Here is a 21,034-nt window from a genome sequence, read left to right on the forward strand (position 1 = left end):
GAGGGCTCAGGGCAGGTAAAATGAGGATTTTGCTGTCCTTGGTGACTGTCCTGCTACAATATAGACAGGAGCCTTGGTGTCCTCAGTGCACAGCCCTTTCATGGAGTGGGGCCAGCAGCTTAGGGCCTTGTAAAGAGATACATACAGGTCCCTGCAGCAGCAGTCATGCGCCCAGTGAGATGACTAAGCCTGAGGACCTGAGTGAATCCCAGAGCCCACATGGGGGAAGGCGAGATCTGACTCCCGCAGGTTGTCCTTTGACCCCCACATGTCTGCTCTGGCACATGCCTGATCGCACATGTATGAACAAATGCTCGTGAGATTTAGAGATAGAAGAAAGGAACTGTACTAGTATTCCAGGTGGCCCCATGTCATCTTCTCTCGGATCCTGTATGTCAGCCCTTCTTCCTCCTGGCTCATAGTGAATACAAGCTTAGGCCACACACAACTGTAGCTGTTGCTTGCTTTGTTTTATTTTAATTAAGCATATATATATATATATATATATATATATATATATATATTCTAATTCAAGGGAGCAATTTCCCATATCCTGTCCTAAAAACCCAAGATTTTAAAAAAGAAACCTTGCCCAGTTTGTCACTGAATGGTACCAGGAATGCTAGGAGTTATCTGTAACCTCAAATGGGTGTGGCTCTTAGGAGATACAGGGGTGGTTTGGGCACAGGGAAGGAAGGGCTGCAGTAACTGTGGATGTTTAGTGCACACAAGGTCACCTGATGTGCTAGCCAAGGGCCATCTATATCCAGAGATAGGGATGGGGGAGGGTAGCTCTAAGATGTCTGCTGGGGTGGCAGTTGAGCAGGCCTGTATAGCACACTGGGAGACCTGCCGAGGCTGGTGAGACAATCAGAAGAATGTGTTTAGCTGAGGCTGGGGTACTGTTTTCATCAGGCCTGGGACTAGAGAAGGCTAGCAAGAGGCCAGATGGTGGGAAGGATGAAGCCATCTCCTTCTGCACCATTCTCCTTCCCGGGAAGTCTGGACACCCAGATGAGGGCTCTAGAAACAAGATCTCCCTCTGAACTGAAAGTGTGTGCTACAGTGTTTCTACCTCAGCTCCCCAACAGGAGAGAGTCCAGATTCCTACCACCGTGTTCTATCACAAACTTCATTCATTTTGTCCTTCAACAGATAAGAAACTCCTTTCTTTCGGAGTCTGAGAGGTTTCTCACCATCAGAGCAAATGGCTTTCTAATTACCTTTCAAACAGGGGAGCAGGGCTATTTACTTCTGGTGGCATCATCCCTCCAGGGAACCGCCAATAAAAGCTCTTTTTAATCAGAGGAGTATAATCACTTCAGACCACAAGACACTTGGGGCTCTTGGAAGGATAATCTCAAATTGTTCCACATATAACAAGCTGCAGAGATCAGGGCAGAAGATGCTGGGAGCTGAGCCTGTTTACCTTTGGCCTTCTGGTAAAGAGAAATACTTGGTACCGAGGTTCCATGTAGCGTGGGGAGGAAAGGCAGGGTGATGGTGTGTTAGCCGAGCGTTTACCTGACATGGGCGTCTGAGGTTTAATGAGGCCAGAGTCACCTGGAGCACCCTCTAAAATCCACAGGTGGCTTAGTGGCTCCCCCTCTGGAGAAGCGTGGGTCTGAATAAAACTCTGAGAATTCACATTTCTAATGAATTTACTAGTGATGTTTATCTGTATTGTGAGCTCTTTCTGCTGTAAGAAACCACGCTAGGGTGATCCTATATGATGGGCATTTGATTCTCCTGGAAGATATCTGATCCTCATCCTAGGATGTCAACCAAGGCCTAGGCTGGCACTCAAAAAGTGAGAAAACATTCTAAATTTCAGAGTCATGGCTGGACCCCACAGCTGCCTTTTTCATTGACAGAGCTGACTGAGCCTGTATGTTACAGTGAGGACTGCTCTGCAGAAATGGTGCCCAGCCCTTCCTATGGGGAGAGACCTTTACTCAAAGAGAACACTTCCCCCCCCCAACCATCCCATTTCTGGTGCTCATTTGCATTGTCAGAGATCTGGTAGTCAATACTGATGTCAGCCAAAAGGAGACACTCCACGAAACATGTCTGTGGGGGAGTTGAGGGATATTCTTAGCCATATTCCCAAGATCTTGAAGCATGTTGGACTGTGATAAAACATCTGGAAATGATTGATTCTGGTGCTCTCTCCTTGCCATTCATCTTGGAGAGGACCGTGTTGAGTACTGAGGCTAGTGATGGACCAGTTCCTGTTCTACAAGCTGTGATCTACAGAGAACGATCCTCAGAACAGCAGACGTATCTAGGTATCTCCTGGAGATTGTTAGAGGTACAGTCTCCCTAACTCCAGTCATACCAAATCCAGTTCTGGGGCTGTACGAGGCAATCTATGTTAGCCCTTAGAATAAACAAGAGTCCTTAATAGGAGCAATTCAATACTATCCTCCCTAGGGGGCACTGTAGTCCAGACCCTGTGTGGGAGTCTCTGAAAATACCTTTAGGCTGAAACAATGAATATCACTCTTAGCTACCACCCCCTGGTATCAAGTTTTATTCTACACACTGGGTTTGCAAAGAGTTTATATCTACCTGTGTTTAAGGAAAGAAGTCTGGCTTCATCCCAGTTCCAGGACAGGTTTGGGGAGTCATGGGAGAGAAAATTAGAACATGACTGGGTATTTTTTGAAGGACGGTGATAATAATAAGGGTCATGGTCAGTGGTAGTGAGGGAAAGGGCATTTTGTGAGCCAATGCTCAGGTGAACGGGATGTCTGTGACACCACAGTGCAGCAATGCAAAAGCCCCGCCGCTCATTTCCTGCCTGTTGTGATGTACTGTTGGTATTTAGATTTGTCCTTGAGCTTTCTATGGACAAATTATTCCCAAAGTAGGCTTTCCAATTCCACAGAGCTCTGTGGTGCTTCCCATCAAAACAGGAATGGAGGTTTGATGGGGACTCTGGTAGCTGCGCCATTTATTTCCTTCCGGTGCTTAACTCATTCATCCCCTCATTCATTTATTTAATCCCCTCTGAGTGATTGATGTTCTAGGTGCTATGGTGGATATTGGCGTGTACGGAAATGAGGGCCTGAACTTTGCAGCATTGGAAGTACAGACATGGGGACCTGTTCAGGGCTATGGGTTTGCACTTTAGCAAAGAGGAGCTAGAGGTAAACCCTGCTTCTGATAAAGGGCAAGAATGGGGAACAAAAAAGGCTTACTGTCTCAGAGAGAGGGCAGAGGCTTCCAGAGATATCAAGTGTGAGAGAAGCTGATATAAAATGTCAGGAGCAGTGAAAAGTAGCCTTGAGAACAAGGGGGCAGCGTGAGAGCCCTTCGTGCGGAAGTCCTCAGGGGCTTGACTAGAGAGACTGCTGTGAGAGGCTTGCAGCAGCAGCGAGCTTCTGATCACTTAGATGGGAAAGACACTAGAGGCAGCGAACAGGAGGACAATGAAGATGGAATTAGTCACCAAAGCTGGGGTTCCTGAATTGTTTGGCTTTTGGTGTCTCATACCCAAAGACCTCCTTGGAAGAATGTATACTGGCACATATTTCAGTTACAGTTGAGCTACCTCTGGTGTGTGTGTGTTATGTTTGTTATATATAAATTTTTATGGTGTATGCATGTGTGTATGAGTGTATATGGTACATGCATGTGTATGCACATGTAATTTGTGCATGTGTGGAGGGCAGATATCTATGTTGTGTGCCTTCTGTCACGCTTCACCTTTTGCTTTGAGGCACGGTCTCTTACTGAACCTGGCCCTGGCCATTTTGGCTCATGTGACTGGACCACAAGCCCTCAGGATCCACTTGTCTTCACCACCAGCACTAAGACTGCAGGAGTACTGGCATTAAGACTCAGGCCGCATGCTGTGCAGCAGGGCCCTGGCCCACTGAACCATCTCCCCAGCCCGCAAGCAATTCCTCCCTCTTACCTTGCTGTGACTGTGCTCATCCCTCCTCCGTGCACTCCCAAGACGGGGCTGTTTAGTATTGTACCTTTGCTGTACAGCTGTGCCTTCCCATTAGGATGACAAAATAATTTTGTTCAAGGGAAATATCTCTTGTTACAGTAGTTAGTCATTTCCTAAGTGTGGAAATTCTTGCATCTACCAAGTTTCCAACATCTGGCTTCCGTGTGGTTGCAGCTCTGCCTGGAGGTGGATTGGGAATTCCATTGGCAGGATTTCACAAACTCCGCAGCCGTAAATTATGCTAATTAAAAGAGAGAGATTGTGGAGAGTGCTCCGGCAGTTCTGCAAGCTTTAATAGACAGTTACATTTTTAACTCCACTCCAAGGGAGTGACACCTAAGAGCTTCACATTCTTAGGATTCAGTTCTAATGGGCCTCGCTCAGAACTGACCTGTCTCAGAAAATGACAGGTTCCCTCAAATGCCGCGGATGGACAACGCCACGGCGTGTGTCTCTGAACCTCTAATCCCTTCCAGTGTCTCACACTGATTGCTCCAAAATGTTTGAGTTAAGTGAAAGGCAAACTTCCTGAACTATGTCTTTAAAATGATTCAAATTTGCATAAGTTTGAGCCACAGAACAGATGTCTCTTTAATGCTGTACCTTTGAAAGTTTTAAAAACCACATTATATAAATCCAACTTGCTGTAACACGATTCTTCTTGCCTCCTTAATCCTTACTTCAGCGAAATGTTTTCATCAGAACAGTGACAAGGACAAGGAGAAAGGAGGCTCATGGTCGGAGATTATGGCAGAGGAAACTGTTTCATTGAAGGATTTTTAATCTCGTCTGCTAAAACGGAATGACAGTTTCCTCTTTGTAGCCTGCATTCTGAGTCTTCATTTTGACAGCTAATATTCAGTGTGCTGTGGCATTCAAACTGCAGAAAGAGAAACACACACAGAGAAAATCAAGTTCACTTGAGGTGTTGTCCTGTCCCTCTCAGTTATTAAAAGCTCTTATTGATTTTTCATGCTTGTAGTTTTCTAATTGTCCCAAATACCTTGACTCCTGTTTTAATTAATGTGGTTGTTTCTCCACGGTCAAGGTTACCTGATCATGGCCTACACATGACTCCTGTTTTATTTAATGTGGTTGTTTCTCCAAGGTCAAGGTTACCTGATCATGGCCTACACACATAGATTTAGATTATCCTACATGAAGTACTCCAATATGGCTGAGGACACAGGAAGTGGTATAGATAATAAATAAAAAAGTCACAGAATAAAATTCACATATATACATACACACACACATATCTCAGTTCAGCACACAAACAGACATTTCTAAGGTCAGCCCACATATATGTGCACCCATACACTTCTCAGGTCAGCACACACATGTGTACACACATGTGCAAACACATGTGAACACACACATTTCAGGTCAGTACACACACAAACACACACATATGCAGATCAGTACATCAACATGAGGAAATCTTTATTTCTGATGACAAAAGTCTCAAGTTTAGGATTGGTTTAGGTCTGTTTTGCTTTTAATGAGATAATCCAAGTACTTTGCCTAACTGTCCCAAAATGTTAGGTCTGATAAATTTGTTGAGATAAATAACTATTTCAAAGCCTAGGTAGCCCAAGATTAGACTCTCTATCCTGTCTGTCTTAGCCACTGGTCTGTCTTCATTTCAGGCTCATTTCTGTCATCTCTCCATTTCTACCGTCGCTTGCATGGTCCTGGTTGAAATGCTGTGTTCATTTATTCATTTCTCCCCTGACACAAAACAAACTCCCCGAGGGCAGGAACTTCTCTTTCACTGTGTTGATTCTACAGAGCTTGACACACTGTGAGGAACAGGGCAGTGTTTAAAGGGTGACTGAGTAAGAAAGATAAGAAAGGACGTGAATGAGGCGTGCTTCGGCTTGGGATAAAAGTTTAGATTTATTTGTCCAGCAGAAAATATATCAGAATTGGTGTTTGGTAATGTCCAGTGTTTTCAGACGTGGGTCGGTATTGATCATAATGCTAGAAGCTGTAGGCTTATATGCTGCAACTTCCTAGCACAGTGAAGATTTCTACTTTAAAATTGGTTATGAAGACAGGATGGTGGTGTGCACGTCTTTGATCGCAGCACTAGGCAGGCAGAGGCAGACAGCTCTCTGTGAGTCTGTGGCCAGCCTGGTCTATAGAGTGCATTCCAGGACAGCTGGGGCTACACCAAGAAACCCTGTCTCAAAAAATAAACAAACAAACAAACAAACAAACAAAAACACAAAAAAACCCAGGAAAAATAGAAAATTATTATAACTGGTTAATTAGCTTATACAACATGGAATCTTTTTAGATTTCATATTCATATATATCTAATGAATCAAATGTGCCTTTCTGTGTTTTACCCTCTAGCTGACCTCCCATGTGTAGTTTCATTATCACAGAAAGTCCCCTTCTGCTTTCATGTCATTCTCTCTCTCTCCCCCTCCCTTTCCCTCTCCCTCTCTCTTTCTCTCTCTGTCTTTCTTTCACATGCACACACACACACACATGCACATATGCATGCAACCCCCCCATATGCATAAGTAAATGCATACATATGTGCATATACTATAGATCATTAAATCTGGGTAGTATGTAGATAAGAAACATACACTATTTTGTATTTTTAAATTTATTTTCTTATGTTTGTATGTATGTATTAGTTAGTGTGGTTGTGGAGGTCAGAGCTCGACTTTTGGGGTCAGTTCTCTCCTTCCACTCTGTTGAGACAGGATTTCTCTTGTTTTCTTGCCACTGTGCTAAGTACACATGCTCTTCTAGGACATTCTTCTCTTTACCCCGTCTCATTGTAAGGGTGTTGGGATTACAGGTGCCCACCATTGGGTCCAGAAATGTATGTGGGTTTTAGGAATCAGTCCCTGATCCTCAGGCTTACACTGCAAATGCATTAACCCACTGAACATTCTCCTGGCCCCATTTTATCTGTCTTTGTCCCCATGACTCTTCTTGTTCTTTCTCTCACCTCCTTTTAGACTTTTTCATGCTCACTGTTTCTGCTTTTATTCTCTCTCTCCTCTCTCCCTCCCTTCCTTCCTCCCTCCCTCCTTCCCTGTCTCTCTCCCTCTCTCCCTCTCTCTCCCCTCCCTCCCTCCTTCCCTGCCTCCTTGCCTCCCTCCCTCCCTCCCTCCCTCTCTCCCTCCCTCCCTCCCTCCTTCCCTGTATGTGTGTACCATTTTCTTCACCCACTCATCTAATGATGAGCATCTGTACTGATTCCATATCTTGGCAGCAATAGACATAGATATGCAAGTGTCTCTGGTCTGCCTCAGTTTCAACACATCCAGTGTTTTTGTTTCAGGACTCACTCTAGTCACCTGAAAATGTGCATCAACTAATTAGGCATATGATTCTTTGCCTGAGTATTTGGTACGGAATTATAATGTCTTAAATAATAATTTTTAGAGACTTATAGCACTCTGAAAATGCATTCTTTGTGCTAAAATGTGTTTGAAAAGATAGTGAAGTGTCTTCTAGTCTGGCTGGATAGATCCAGGGTCACAAGCTCAGGTCTAGAATCTTCTAGTGTCTTCAGTTCAACTCCTAGCTGCACCCCACTCTCCTATTAAGTGAATACCCCTATAGATGTAATAGATTATATATAATGTGCTTCAGAAAAAGAAATATCAATATTAACAAAAGCCACCTGTATATTTCAAAATCCACAGATATAAAACAGCAGGTTTTCTGACACCTTTAATGTTGAAATCTCTGTGAATGTTTCAGCTTCTACCAGCTGTGGTGGAGAAGCAGCCATCTTTAGGTTAGCTCTTCAAACCGGAAAGGAAAAACACCAGAGTGAAACAGTAGCGCACAACATTTTACACACTACGTTTGCAAGGTAGCAATTGGAGCACTATCTTCTATGGACCATGTATTCAGAAATAACGAATTCAAAATTCTGATTTCACAGTCTATAGACTTTTCTATAGTGTTTTCATGTGAAAAATAAATTCTTCACTTTTCCAGATAGGTTGTTTTAAAACATGGGTTCGGTCACACAAATATGTTTATATTTAATTTTAAAATAGTATGCAAAGTAATAGATTTGCAGGTTGGAGAGATGGCTCAGAGGTTAAGATGGATTTGGAAGCTGGAGAGATGGCACTTACTCTGGTAGAGGTTCTGAGTTTGGTACCCAGCACCCACATCAGGTGGCACAGAACTGTCTGTAACTCTAGTTTCAGGAGCTCTGTTGTTCTCTTCTGGCCCTTGCGGGCACTGCACTCACCCCCACATATTCTTACACACACACACACACACACACACACTCACACACACACACAATTAAATAACAGATCTTTAAAATAATTAAAATACTAAGTAATGGATTTCATTATAACATACATCTCTTATAAATAGTTCTGATTTGCTCCCTTCCCTCATCTTCCCCATGCCCATGTCTTCCTCTTGCTGGTTCCCTTCCTCCCTGCAAGTTTGCTGTCATGACACATGTTCTCCCCCTTTCTTTTCCCTTCCCAATTAAGTTCTTTCCTTTCTCCTCCTGATCTTTTTTCTAGTTTAATTACACGCATGTGTGCGCGCACACACACATGCACACAAAGAAGTGAAATACCCCTAGCATGAAAAAAGAGATAGAAGAAAAACTCCAAGAAACCCCTAGAAGGGAAAGACTTCATATCCTCACTGATTGACAGAATTAATCACATGAAAATGCCCTTTTACCAAAGTCATCCATAGATGCAATACTGTTCCCACCATAACTTCAAGATCTAGGAAAAGCAATCTTAAAATTCAGATGAAGCATCCAAGCCCCTGACCAGCCAAAGTAATCTTCACAAGTGGCAATGCTGGGTGTGCTATAACACTCGATCTGAACTTGTACTACAGAGTCACAGAGACAAAAACATCATGGTACTGGCGGAGACATGGAGACCAGTGGACAGTGGTAGAGAACCCAGAGCTATACCCACACAGCTATGGTCATGTGATTTTCAACACGTGTATCCATCACACATTGGACAAAAGACTGCCATCTGCATTACATCTTCATGGAACAGGATGCGCCTTTCTTTTTAGCTGTTCTTAAATGCTAAAAAAGACTAAACTCACACAAACATAGTTACAAGTTACAAGTATATCTAAAAAGAAAAAGGTGTATAGATAAGAAAGTGGATGTGTCCAAAGAATATGATACCTCCTGTAAAATATTCTATATAGTTTATTCTTACTTGAAAATGACTACCGGGGGGGGGGGGGCTGTAGAGATTACTCATAGGTTAAGAGCATTGGCTATTCTTTCAGAGGTCCTAAGTTCAATTCCCAGCAACTACATGGTGCCTCACAACCGTCTTTAATGAGATCTGATGCCCTCCTTTGGTGTGTAGGGAGGACACTTACACATAATAAATAAATAAAATGTAAAAAGAAAGAAAGAAATTGACTACCCTAAGACCAGTAAATCCAAGGCCTTCACATATTCCTAATGTTTCTTCTAAGGGCATCAACGTTGGCTTCCTCTGTTTTTCAGTAGAATCCATGGACTCCCTGTTAATAAGAATGAAATGTTGACTGTTTGTAAGTCATAGGAATTTCCCACTGACTCAGCAGACACAAAATTCACTTTGGGAGTTTGTTTATAGAAGCTGTCCTGTGAGTTAGAGAAGTAATATCATGTTCAAGTGACTGTGTAGACTCTAGAGGTCTAGGTTTCCAAAATTGGGGAAAGGAGTGAACAGATTCTCTCATAGAGATGCATTCTTAGGACATAGTTACTATTGCAGTGAGTCTCCATCCATATACGTGCACACATGAATGCCAGAAGACAACCTCACCTATCTTTTTCAGGGCACATAACTTTATTCGATGAGACAGGATCTGCCATTGATCTAAATCTCACCAGTTCTAGGTTGACCAACTAGAAGACCCAATGAACTGTTTCCCTTTGCCCAGAGCTGGGATTATAAACACATGTCACCACACCTGACTTTTTTTTTTAAACACAGGTTTTGAGGGTGGAACTCAGGTCAAATAAAGCATTCCACAGTGATTTTGTTGACTGACTTTGTATTTCATATGGCAAACTAATAAACTAATATTATCAAAATGAACGCTTCCATATTGTTTGAAATTTTCATGTGTAATTTCCAGCAAATGGACATGAACCTGTAGTGAGTTTTTAATCCCTCTTGGTCTGTCTCTGCAGGAATACATGGACTCTAATAAGTGCATTGAGCACCTGCTGACGCAGCTCAGGGAGCAGCACCGGAGTCTCTGGCGGTGAGTTATTTCCTGCTCCTGTCTTTGCGGGTAGTCGCTGCCATTGCTTTGGAATATTTAAAATTGTGTTATTTCTGTGCAGTGGAGAGTTTTGCAGCCCGTTCTTTGGCATTCAAGGTAAGCATTTTACCCACTGTGCTGACTTCTTATAACTGGTCATGATCTTGGAGCAGGGAGTTAATTGGATTAAATATGTCTCCTTCTGCTTGGTGCCAGAGCTACCTGTGTATACAAGATCACCAGAGGTTATGTAGGCTTCAAATTCCTAAAAAGTCAGTCATGATTGCAGGAGGGTTCACATTGTACAAACAATTGAAAGCAAGGACAGACTTCTGAACGTCCTGATTCCAAATCAAGTGGGTGATGACTGATGTTTCCGGGTCCCGACGTGCAGCCTCATTCTGAACATTCCCCATACTTTCTGTATCTTCTGCTCTGCAGCGCCGCCCTGCTGATTGCTGCCTAAGACACATGGCTCAGCTCCCAGGGCAGTGGGGGTGTGACTTTTCCTAATGCTGATCGAAAGCATGGAAGCAAAAAATTAATACATATTTGGACTGTGTCATGTTAAAATGTTTGATATGTTTAAATCGCTGTTTAAGTTGCTAACTTGAGTTTTAGAAAATCATCTGCTACATTTAGTTTGGCATGGGATTCGGACAGAAGTAGCCACAGTTTCTGTAATGGCCCTAGAGGAACCTCTGCACTTTTGCACTCCGTGTTTCTGTGAAGTGGTGTTCACAAAATTGACAATTATTAAATCAGAGTATCAGTTGATTATGAAAAATGTTGATGACTCTTTGTTTCTTACAGTATCAAATATTCAGCGAAGACTTAATTGCTTATGTAAAAATAAGCAAGCATGTCCTTGTTAGGTTTTAATTTGCTTTTATCTTTAATAAGTAGTAAAACTACTCATTTTTTTTTACAAAGAATAACTTGAAATTAAATTTCTTTATGGTTTATTATCAGTAGATGTTATACCTTATTTATGTGCCTGTGTATCTAGAGTTACATAAAAATTTTAGCAGTGAAAAGAGGCCACATGAAGAAAATAATATGATCAAACTACACTGTGTAAATGTAAGAAGTTTGAAAAGAACATATTAAGATATTTTATTTTTTTAAGTGAAACCCTAAGTTAGAAATCACAGTTTCTGATGAAGGGAAGCAAACAGCTGAGGACCAGTCCTCAGGCCTCAGGTTTGATCAGAGCACGTGGGTGGGAATGGCGCCTGGCAATCTTAGATCACGGCAGGAAGTAGACACAGACGCCCCACGAACCTTCCTGCTCGAAGGTCACCGGAGCTTTTCTCCAGTAAAAAGCTGTCAGCTTTCTGGTTCTCCACATGAGAAGGTTGGTCCAGGGAAGCTTCTGTGTAATATTTTTTCATACTGAGATTTTGCTTTACATGGTGGGCTCTGACTCTGGGTTAGGAAGATTATCTGAGACATGTGTTTGAACACCCTGGATCAGAAACTGGTACCATGGAAGTGAAACTCTCATGTCAGTTGGGAATAGATGGGAAAGATGACCGTGATGTCATCCGTTAGTTTTTGGGGCTCCCATGAGAGTGAGCTTTGCAGGTGCTATGATGGTGCTTGAATCCCTTTTCCTACAGTCTCAGAACCTCTTGGATTTTGAAGTACATTTGCTGGTCCATCATTTCATGTTGTGTCATACTACATGAGAGATGTCCCATGAGCTGTCCTTGTTCCAAGGGGAAAGAAGATCCTGAAGTCATTTACTCATGTGTCCATTTTCGCCTCTCGGAGGGCAGGGCTTCCTCTGTTCTAATCCGAATTTCACCCTACACAGGTACTTCTAGCTTGGGATAAACTGCCATATATATTTTCCTTTGTTCAACTCATGCATAATCTTTGGTCGTAGTAACAAAAGAATTCAGGTTCCCTTCTTCATAAAAATACTATTGGGGGAATGTACTAGTTGACCCATAACTTGGTTTTTCTTTGAATATATTTTTATTAATTGAGAATATTCTCCCTCTAATTCCTGCCATATCCATCTTTCACCTCTCCATCCCCTCTCCACCCCCTCTCCATCCCCTCTCCACCCCCTCTCCATCCCCTCTCCACCTCCTCCACCCACATTACTTCTTGTTCTCCTTTTCTTTTTTTCTTTAATATAAATATATATTAAAGAAAGAAAAAGAAAAGAAAATTATATATATAAGATATATATATATATATATATATATATATATATATATATTTCACCAAGTACAATTTGTGCCACCCATATACTTGTGGGTGTGGGCTCATCCACTGGACCACGGTGGACCTACCAATTGTCACACTCATACAGGAAACTGAGTCTCCTTCTCTCAGAGGTCATCAGAGGTCAGGAGCTCCTCAGTTAGAGGTAGGAACTTGGGAACCCCTCCCCCTCCATGTTGGAATATTGCCTGGCTTGGTCTTTCTTGTGGGGCTGGACAGGTAACTGTGGCCACTATGAGTTCATGAGTGTGGTTGTCCTGTCATGTCTAGAAAACACTAATCATTTTTAATCTTAACAGATATATCAGTTTTATTTTCTTTATTTTCATTTTTTATTTGTGTATATATGTGGTATTTGTGTGTATAAGCATGTTTTTACTTGCGCACATGTTGCTATGTGTGTGGATTTCTAAGGCTGATGTTAGGAATTGTCCTCATTGCTTTTCACCTCATTCTTTGAGGCAAGGTCTCTCAGTTGAATCCAGAATTTGGTGATATGGCCAGTCTCACTAAATAGCTTGCCTTGGGGAGCCTCTGTCTCCACCTTCCCAGGCTGGAGTTACAGGCAGGTTGTCACACCCACCTGATACTTACATGGGTTTCTGGGGATCCAAACTCTGGTCCTCATGCTTGTGCAGGAAACACCCACCACTGAATCATGTCTCCAGGCCCCCAGTTATTTTGTATTAGCAAATATGATACTTACTGGATTTGTTTTAGGAAACTATAACCTTCAAACTTGTTTGTTGTTGTTCTGGCAAAGTAATACACAAGTAAACTCAGCAAATATGTATATAGTTGTGATTTTTTAAAAATTGTACTTTTTCTGTAGATGTATTTGAAAGCGTATTTTAAAACTGATTTGTAACACACATAAAATTACATTTAAACTCCTTATATAGAAATATTCCCTTTGCTCTGTCTCTCAAGAGAAAAATATACACTAACAGTAATAGCTGCCTTTTGATAAAGAAAATTTTCAGTTTAATTTAGACAGTAAGTACTAAAATATATCTCATGCACATCACTGTGAAGGAGTAATGGTTTGCCAGGTCCTTGAACCATTAAAGACATTCATGGAAAAAGCCTATGTTTTTCCTGCCTTCCTGGGGTAGCTCATAAAAATTGTTGATCTCAGATAAGGCTAAGTTAAAATCTCATTTCAGATGTGGTAAGAGCTCAGAGTTTTGTATGCAAACCCTTTTGTTTCTCTTTTGAAATGGAGTTATTCTTCTTGAAGCAAAAGCCTCAGGTGTGATGTCAGGGTGTCCCATAATGCCCCTCTGTCTGGATAACAGTGGCGGGTAATGAAGGCATTTGAATGGTCAGGGTGACTAACAGTGAGGAACTGGAAAAGGGTAGCATGGGAGAGAAAACAAAGACGAAGAGTCGATTTCTGCACACTCGATTAATTCATGCAGCTACACTTGATTATATTTTACAAACCAACCCTGGCTTGACTGACCTGAAGTGGAAGGGTTTATCATGGTCTATGGTGACATGGTAACTTTGCTTAAAGAATCAGGTCAGGGAACAGTGGAGAAAGTCGTTTCTGCTGATGACCAGGTTTTGCAAATCCTTTACTCGTGAGTCATGTAGATTCTGTGCTGAGTGGAGGACCTTGAGAATAACCGTGTGTCATGGACATGAGCCTCACTAGGGGCCTGAAATGAGTCAGAGTCTCCCCTAAGTCAGCATAGACCCTGGTGTTTATTTAACCTTTGATTGGTGATTGCTATAATCGTCATGAGGTGGGCTCTTTACTGTGGCTGCTCATATTATCTGATGCTCTAAAGTTGTATGTGAGCTGCGTTATAATTTCAGAGTCAAGCACCTGAATATGTTTAGTTGCTGATTTCCAGGTCAGTGAAAGACCCTGTCTCAAACAATACGCTGAAGGGCACCCAAGGACAACCTAAAGTTGTCCTCTGGCTTCTGTGTGCGTGTATATGCTTGTGCATATATGAACATGTATGGAGGCATATATATTCCAGGAAAAATATTTACAAAGGGTTTCCTATCTTCATGCAGGAAGTTACTAGTATTTAGATTTTATGTTTTGTTTTTTTAACCGTCTGCCATGACACAACGATATATCATAATCACCCTTGAGGTAGCAAGGTTATTTGGGGTTTATGATTACTGTATTATAGAAATAGTCCTAGCATCTGTCTCTGGGATGTGACATAACAAGGGAGTTCATGGAGTTTAAGTCCAGCCATCCAACAATAGCAGATAATCAGGTCCTGGGACCAGCAAATTCTTTTTTAAAAAGTATACATGAGTGGATTTATGTAAAGAAAAGGATGGAATCAGAATCTACAACTGAGTCTAAACCCTCTTAAATGTCTTCTGAAGTCTTATTTTACTCTGTACCTTCCTATTTGGCTTAAGAAAATGTGGATGGGGGATGGAGAAATTGCTCAGCAGGTAGGTGTGTTTGCTACTCTTAGAGGACCCGGATTCAGTTCCCAGCGCTCACACTGGGAGCCTCACAGCCACCTGCAGCCTAGCTTCAGGAGATACAACTTCCCTTCCTGGCCTCTGGGTACTGTATTCTCTGCGCTCGTGTGCACACCCCACCCCCTTGCATACAAAGAATTAAAAATAAAATCTTCAAAAATTCACATGAAGTGTATATTTGTGTCAAACCACAATCTTGATTGCCTGTGCCTTAATTTGTTCTGATATAGAAGCTTAACTTTAAGATGAAAGTAGTTTTTGTAATATGATTTTTATATCCTCTGCTATTTCTGATTTGGCTAAATACCTTTGACAAGAAATAACATAAGAAATACTAGTGGAAAATATCTCCAATATTTGAATAAAATATCCATTTGCAGCTTCAAATTGAGAGTTTAGAATGCACAGACAGTTGGAAATTACAAATTGAATTCATGAATATTCATGACATGAAATTACTCTTTCATGCCACATGTGAAATATGTATGGAAGAGTGACAGCGGCATATTATCACAGCCATGGAAGGAGAAGGAGACTAAAGGATGCGAGAATTTTTGTCCTAGCCTGTCAAAAGTAGCAGATGAATAATACTCAGACTGATTTCTTTGTGTGTAGAGAGAAGGTATCAACATTGCTAACATTCTAGTTTCAGCCTGTATGAATTGTGTGCATTAAATACATTTTATTTTCATAAAATACACTTAAAATATCTCCTATTCTAGTCATTTGATAATACTTAGACATTATGTGATGGTAATATGCAATCATCCTAACCTTTGAAGAATTTAGTAGAAGAAACTAACCAAAAAGATTGAACAGGTCTCCAGTGACTCACCAGATGATGTTAAGGTCTTTGCTTTTAGAAGTCACATTGGAGATGGTCAAAGGTGTTGTAAGAAATAAAGAGTTCAGGACATCAAGTTCATCATAATCATTTAAGCCTTTCAACAAGCGCTGTTGAGGCATGATACTTTATTGTCATAGGGATAGGGTTGTTATGGGCATTCCATGGTGTTTAAGACCATCCCAGGTTGTCACTCACTACCTGCCAGGAACACACATATTGTGACAACCTAAAATATCTGCAGACACTTTCCTGCTATTTCCCAGAGAACATGAATATCTCATACCCCTCTAGAGGAGCATTGTTTTTGAATAATCACACATGGAACCATTGTCCTAAGTACAGATCAAGAAACACCGATAGCCTGAGTCACTACAGATATTTTAAGAAAATATACTGTGACCAAACACATGTGAAAAATACTAGGTGACACCCAGTTGTAAACTTCGTCATTGCAGAATTTCTCAGGACCCTTAGCATTGCTCATATGTGTTACATATATGGGGGGGAAACAACTGAGAAAGATTCTATGTCAACGTCAAACCCCCACGTATGAGTGCACCCACATGCACACATATTGCACACACACACAGGCACCCCCCAATCTAACCCATTTCAGAGCATGTGCTTTAAGTTACTAAGAAGCATACCTTAGAAAATGGTATGTTAGTCTTGATACCTAAATGTATAACAAAAACTTGAACATTCTTCCATGTTTTTCATCCTAATGCAAATGGGCAAGATAGGTTGGTAGTAAGACATAATGTGAGAAGTCAAAACGATTAATAAAAGTGCCGCAAGAAACCAGGCAAAGCACTTATGTTCTCTCTCTCTCTCTCTCTCTCTCTCTCTCTCTCTCTCTCTCTCTCTCTCTCTCTCTCTCTCTCGTGTGTGTGTGTGTGTGTGTGGAGGCAGAAAGACATAGGAGATCTCTGTTGGTATTCCTGAGGTGACTGTCAATCTTGTGTTTTTGAGACAGGCTCTCCCATTGCCTGAAGTCCTCACTTGTGCTGTGCTGGTAAACCAGGGAGCCCCAGGGATACAGCGCACTCCACTTCCATGCCTGGCTTTTTAATACAGGCTTTGGGGAGCCAAGCTCAGGCCCTCATGTTTGTATGGAAAGTCGTTTATTGAATGAATCATCTCCCTGGACTAAAACTCTAATTTTTTGTTTTGTTCTGCTTTGGTTTTTTCCCTCTCACTTTTCTGAAGGTTGGCTGAAGCCTCAATAACTAATCCCAAGAATCTATAAAGTATTGATCACAAACTGTTTGCCTTGGTAAAGCACTTAACTGCTGCTTCCCAGGGGACACAGTTCCTGCTCTGCCAGAAAGAGTGAGGCACTTAATTGAACAACATGTATAGAACCTGTTAGAAGAAAAGTCCCGAGGCTCCTCCCTTCCAGCCATCAAACGATTTTAACAACTCTAAAATTCTTGAAAAATAGAACTTAACTCCTCTGCTTTCTGTTTTGAGTGTGATTCCTACTCTAAGGAAAGGGAATTTAGGATTAATATAACTTCGCTTTCTTTCTCTGGATTCAAATGCTTCCCCAAAGGCAATGAAGACAGAAGTGAAATGACCCTAGTCCCAAACATTCATCCATGCTGTCTGTAATGATGAGGTTTTCTACAGTTTCCAGGAGAATTTTTTGCTTCTATGCTTCTAAAGAAGTCACTTCCAGGGAAGAATTCTTTTCTTCAGTACAGACAAAATTCCACTTTGGGGCCAGCTCAGGAGGTAAAGATGCTTGCTGTCAAGGCCAATGACCCAAGTTCCATCTCTGGGGCCCACATAGTGCAAGGAGAAATGATCCTCATAATTTGTCTGCAGACCTTCACAGGTACACAGTAGTACACATGCACACGTGCACACACACACAGTATGTGAAAGTGGTATTTAAAATGCTTTTACATTTATTTATTTAGTGTGTGTATGTGCATGTACATAGGTATGTGTCATCTCTGTGTCTAAAAGAATGATATTTATCATTAAATATTATTTAATTAATATTATCTGTTGGAAGCCATGTATCATTCTAGCTCTGAGAAGGAAAGTCTATAATGCCCTATTTAAAAAATTGGGCCTCTGGTTGTAAAGCACAGATCAACAAAAGTTGATCCTGCATAGCATCGAGCTCCGACTGCCCCAGAGTCTCAGATTTTCATCCCATGTGTCCTGGCTCTCAGAATCGTATTATCCAACCTCTTCAAGGGCTAGCGTGACTGTTTTCTCATGGGGTTAATTGATGTGGACTAAGGAGATGTGACTATTAAATACTCGCCTCGGCTGTAATCATAGCTGTCCACTGGTGTGTGAGGGGTGTATCTTAATTGGCAACACGCAAACTTACTCTGCATGAATCCTTCACAGTGGAGACAGACTAAAATAAGAGCTGTAGTTTGTTCAAATCCCTTCAGGAGATAAAGAGGCTGTCTCCGGGGGCTTGGATGTGTATCAGTGACAGGGTTCAGAGCTCTCTAACGACAATGAGAGCAAAGCAGTAGCCGATGCCAGCTCTGTAACAGCTCCTGGACTCCTCCCCAAAGCCACAGGAGATCGGGCTAGTGGGCTACCTATTGCTTCTCCTCCTCTCAACCCTTGTGCTAAATTTCTAAATCATAGCTATGTTCGCAGCAAAGTGCAAGACCCATGGCTCCCCCTGGACAGCCATCAGTGCCATTCCCCCAATTACCCACCAGGGATTGTTTGAGAGAGTCAGGCAATTCCAATTCCCAACCAAGATAAGAGTCGGGCCCCTAAACCACACCTCCTGCCCAGCACAAAGGAGAATGAAGCAGGGCATTGGTTCATGCTCCAAAGTCATGCCACCCCTGGAGCATCTTAAGGAGGATGGCAGGTTAAGCCATAAACTAGGCGATTACTTACTCTTACCTGCTGACCCTGCTTTAAAGAGGAAAGGTACATTTAGCCTTCATGTTTCTGAAGCCCCCGGAAGACACAACATTGTCTTCCCAGGTTCATTTATTTGGGTGATTTGTGTGGGATCTGCTTGCCTGTTTGTTAATGGGATGCCCAGTGTTGGAACAAAATTCATTTAGGGCCAGGAGAGTATTTTAGTACCATACACAGTATGATGACAATATGATCTGGTTTTATTATCTTTAATCTGGCAAAGCAGCCCAGTAGAGACAGGGTTGCTAGATTAACCTCTGGAAGCATGAATGTGCCTCCAACTGAAACTGGGAAAATATGCCTACTTTACTGGTGGGTTTTAGGTACACAAAAGCCGACATGGAAATATATTGCAGCCAAGGCTCACGGATGACTGAAAAGTTGCACCACGAGTGGTTGAGAAGATGACTTGCTGGCAAAGAACTTGCCACCCGAGCACAAGGACCTTGGCTCAGTACCCAGAACCCACATGAAATGATTAGGTACAACATCATGCTCTTATAGTTCTGGTGTAGACCAGGCAGAGACAAGTGGATCGCTGAGGCTCAGTGGCCAGCCAGCCTAATCTACTCAGTGAGTTCTAGCCCAGTGAGAGATTCTGTCCCTAAAAACAAGGTAGGTGGTACCTCATGAAACACACACACACACACACACACACACGCACACACACACACACACAATGGCATGCCAGCTCTGAAGTGACAGGACTGGGACAGTCAAGACAAATATCACCAATCAGAAGACATTTGTCTTACTCTGCCCTTGTTATGTTTAGACCTAAACTTAACAATATAACAGCTAGGAGCCTAATGCAATTTATCTGAAATTAAAATAGAAAGCCCCAAGCAAAAGGCATCTTGTAGATTTATTTGGGAAAATACAAACATTTCCCATGCAGTTGAAAGAAAAACTCCCAGCTGCATGGCCCAGTTGATATAAATACATTTGATGAACTCTGCAGTTCACAGGCAGTAAAAGATGATAAAAGGCCCCTTCAGCTTAGAAAGAGAAATGAAATGGGTAATTTATAGTGGTTTTTTGGTTTAATTTTAGTTTATGAAAAGTTAATTTAATTTATGAAAAATTCACATTTTTTTGCTCATAAGCGTGATTTTTAAAAAGTGATTGTTAAAGTCTAACTCTGCACATTTGTGTGTTGGGTAACTGCGTGTGAAAGAACTCACACAGGTATATGGGTGAATAGGAAGCATGTGTGCAAGTGGGCTCATGTGTGGGTGGGTGTGTGCGTGTGCACGTGTGTGTATGCGTGCCCTCGTGGAGGCCATAGCTTGGAAAGGGGTATCTTTATTTGTGTTTTCCTCTTGATTTTTTGAGACAGGCTCACACTAAGCCTGAATTTTGCTGTTTACAGAGCCCTGCCTCTGTATTCAAGTGCTGGGGTCACGGGTGTGTGCTTCCCCATACCCAGCTTTTACGTGGATACTGTGGGCTCAGCTCAGGTTCTCCAGCTTGCACCGTATGTGCCTTCCTCACTGAGCCATCTCCTAGCCTGAAAGGAGCAGCTTTCCCCCTTTCATTCTTCCAGAGATTTCCATGCTCAGAAACCTGAGAGGGTTTTTGATTTCTACCTTTACCTGAGGATCTGAGAGAGGAATATTTGTGTCTCTCAATTTCTCTCCTGCAGAGTTTTTGCTGTGCCCCAGTGTGCATTGCATGTTACAATTAGACCTTATAAATCACCCCAAAGAAAGGTGATCTGGGTAAAATTACAAAGCAGTGAGTAGAGCAGTATGTTTGCCAGTTGTTGAGAGAGGGCACTTGACGTTCAGCAGACACAGCTTCTAGATCAGCTGGAGGGTTGGCAAAGCATCCCTGAGTTCACAGACAGACACCATCCAAGGTGCTGTGTGGGGGTCCACGCCTACTTTCTTCTCAAGATACACCTCCCCTGGACACCCAATAAAGATAAACCGTAGATGTGAACTCTGTTCACTTATGTAAAGTGCTGTCTGAGGTATCAGAAGTCCAGCAAGTTCTCAACCCTATGTCCAATAATTATCACAATGTTATATGGAGGTAACGGATCCAGAACCCTCATACAAAATCAATTTTAGAAATGTTAATAATATATATACAATATATATTATATGTGTGTATAATACATGCAAAGCTGTATAATAGAAACACACACACATACACATACATCAGTAACCTGAGTGGGTCAGTGGAAGGTATGAATGAGGAAGCCAAAGAGACACTTTAGATACATAAAACTACTAAGAGTTGGAAGGGGCAATTTCCTATCTTCATGAACCTCCTTGGCTTGGAATTCTGACTCCCAAGCTGTGTCTTGGCCTAAACATTCCAGAGGTAACAAAAAGCACTCTGGCAGATGGTGGACT

The 21,034-nt window shown here is 42.0% G+C and overlaps 1 protein-coding gene across 3 annotated transcripts in view; it reads left to right on the forward strand.

Moving 5' to 3' along the window:
- Positions 1-21,034, forward strand: part of Nckap5 (NCK associated protein 5) — an 843,848-nt gene that overhangs the window by 203,839 nt on the left and 618,975 nt on the right. For all 3 annotated transcript variants that reach the window (XM_057769610.1, XM_057769613.1, XM_057769611.1), the window contains one exon: positions 10,137-10,210. In XM_057769610.1, coding sequence (XP_057625593.1) covers positions 10,137-10,210 — 74 coding nt within the window. The remainder of the gene's footprint in view (positions 1-10,136; positions 10,211-21,034) is intronic.

Source organism: Chionomys nivalis, chromosome 5 (genome assembly GCF_950005125.1).
Source record: "Chionomys nivalis chromosome 5, mChiNiv1.1, whole genome shotgun sequence".
Lineage (NCBI taxonomy): Eukaryota > Metazoa > Chordata > Mammalia > Rodentia > Cricetidae > Chionomys > Chionomys nivalis.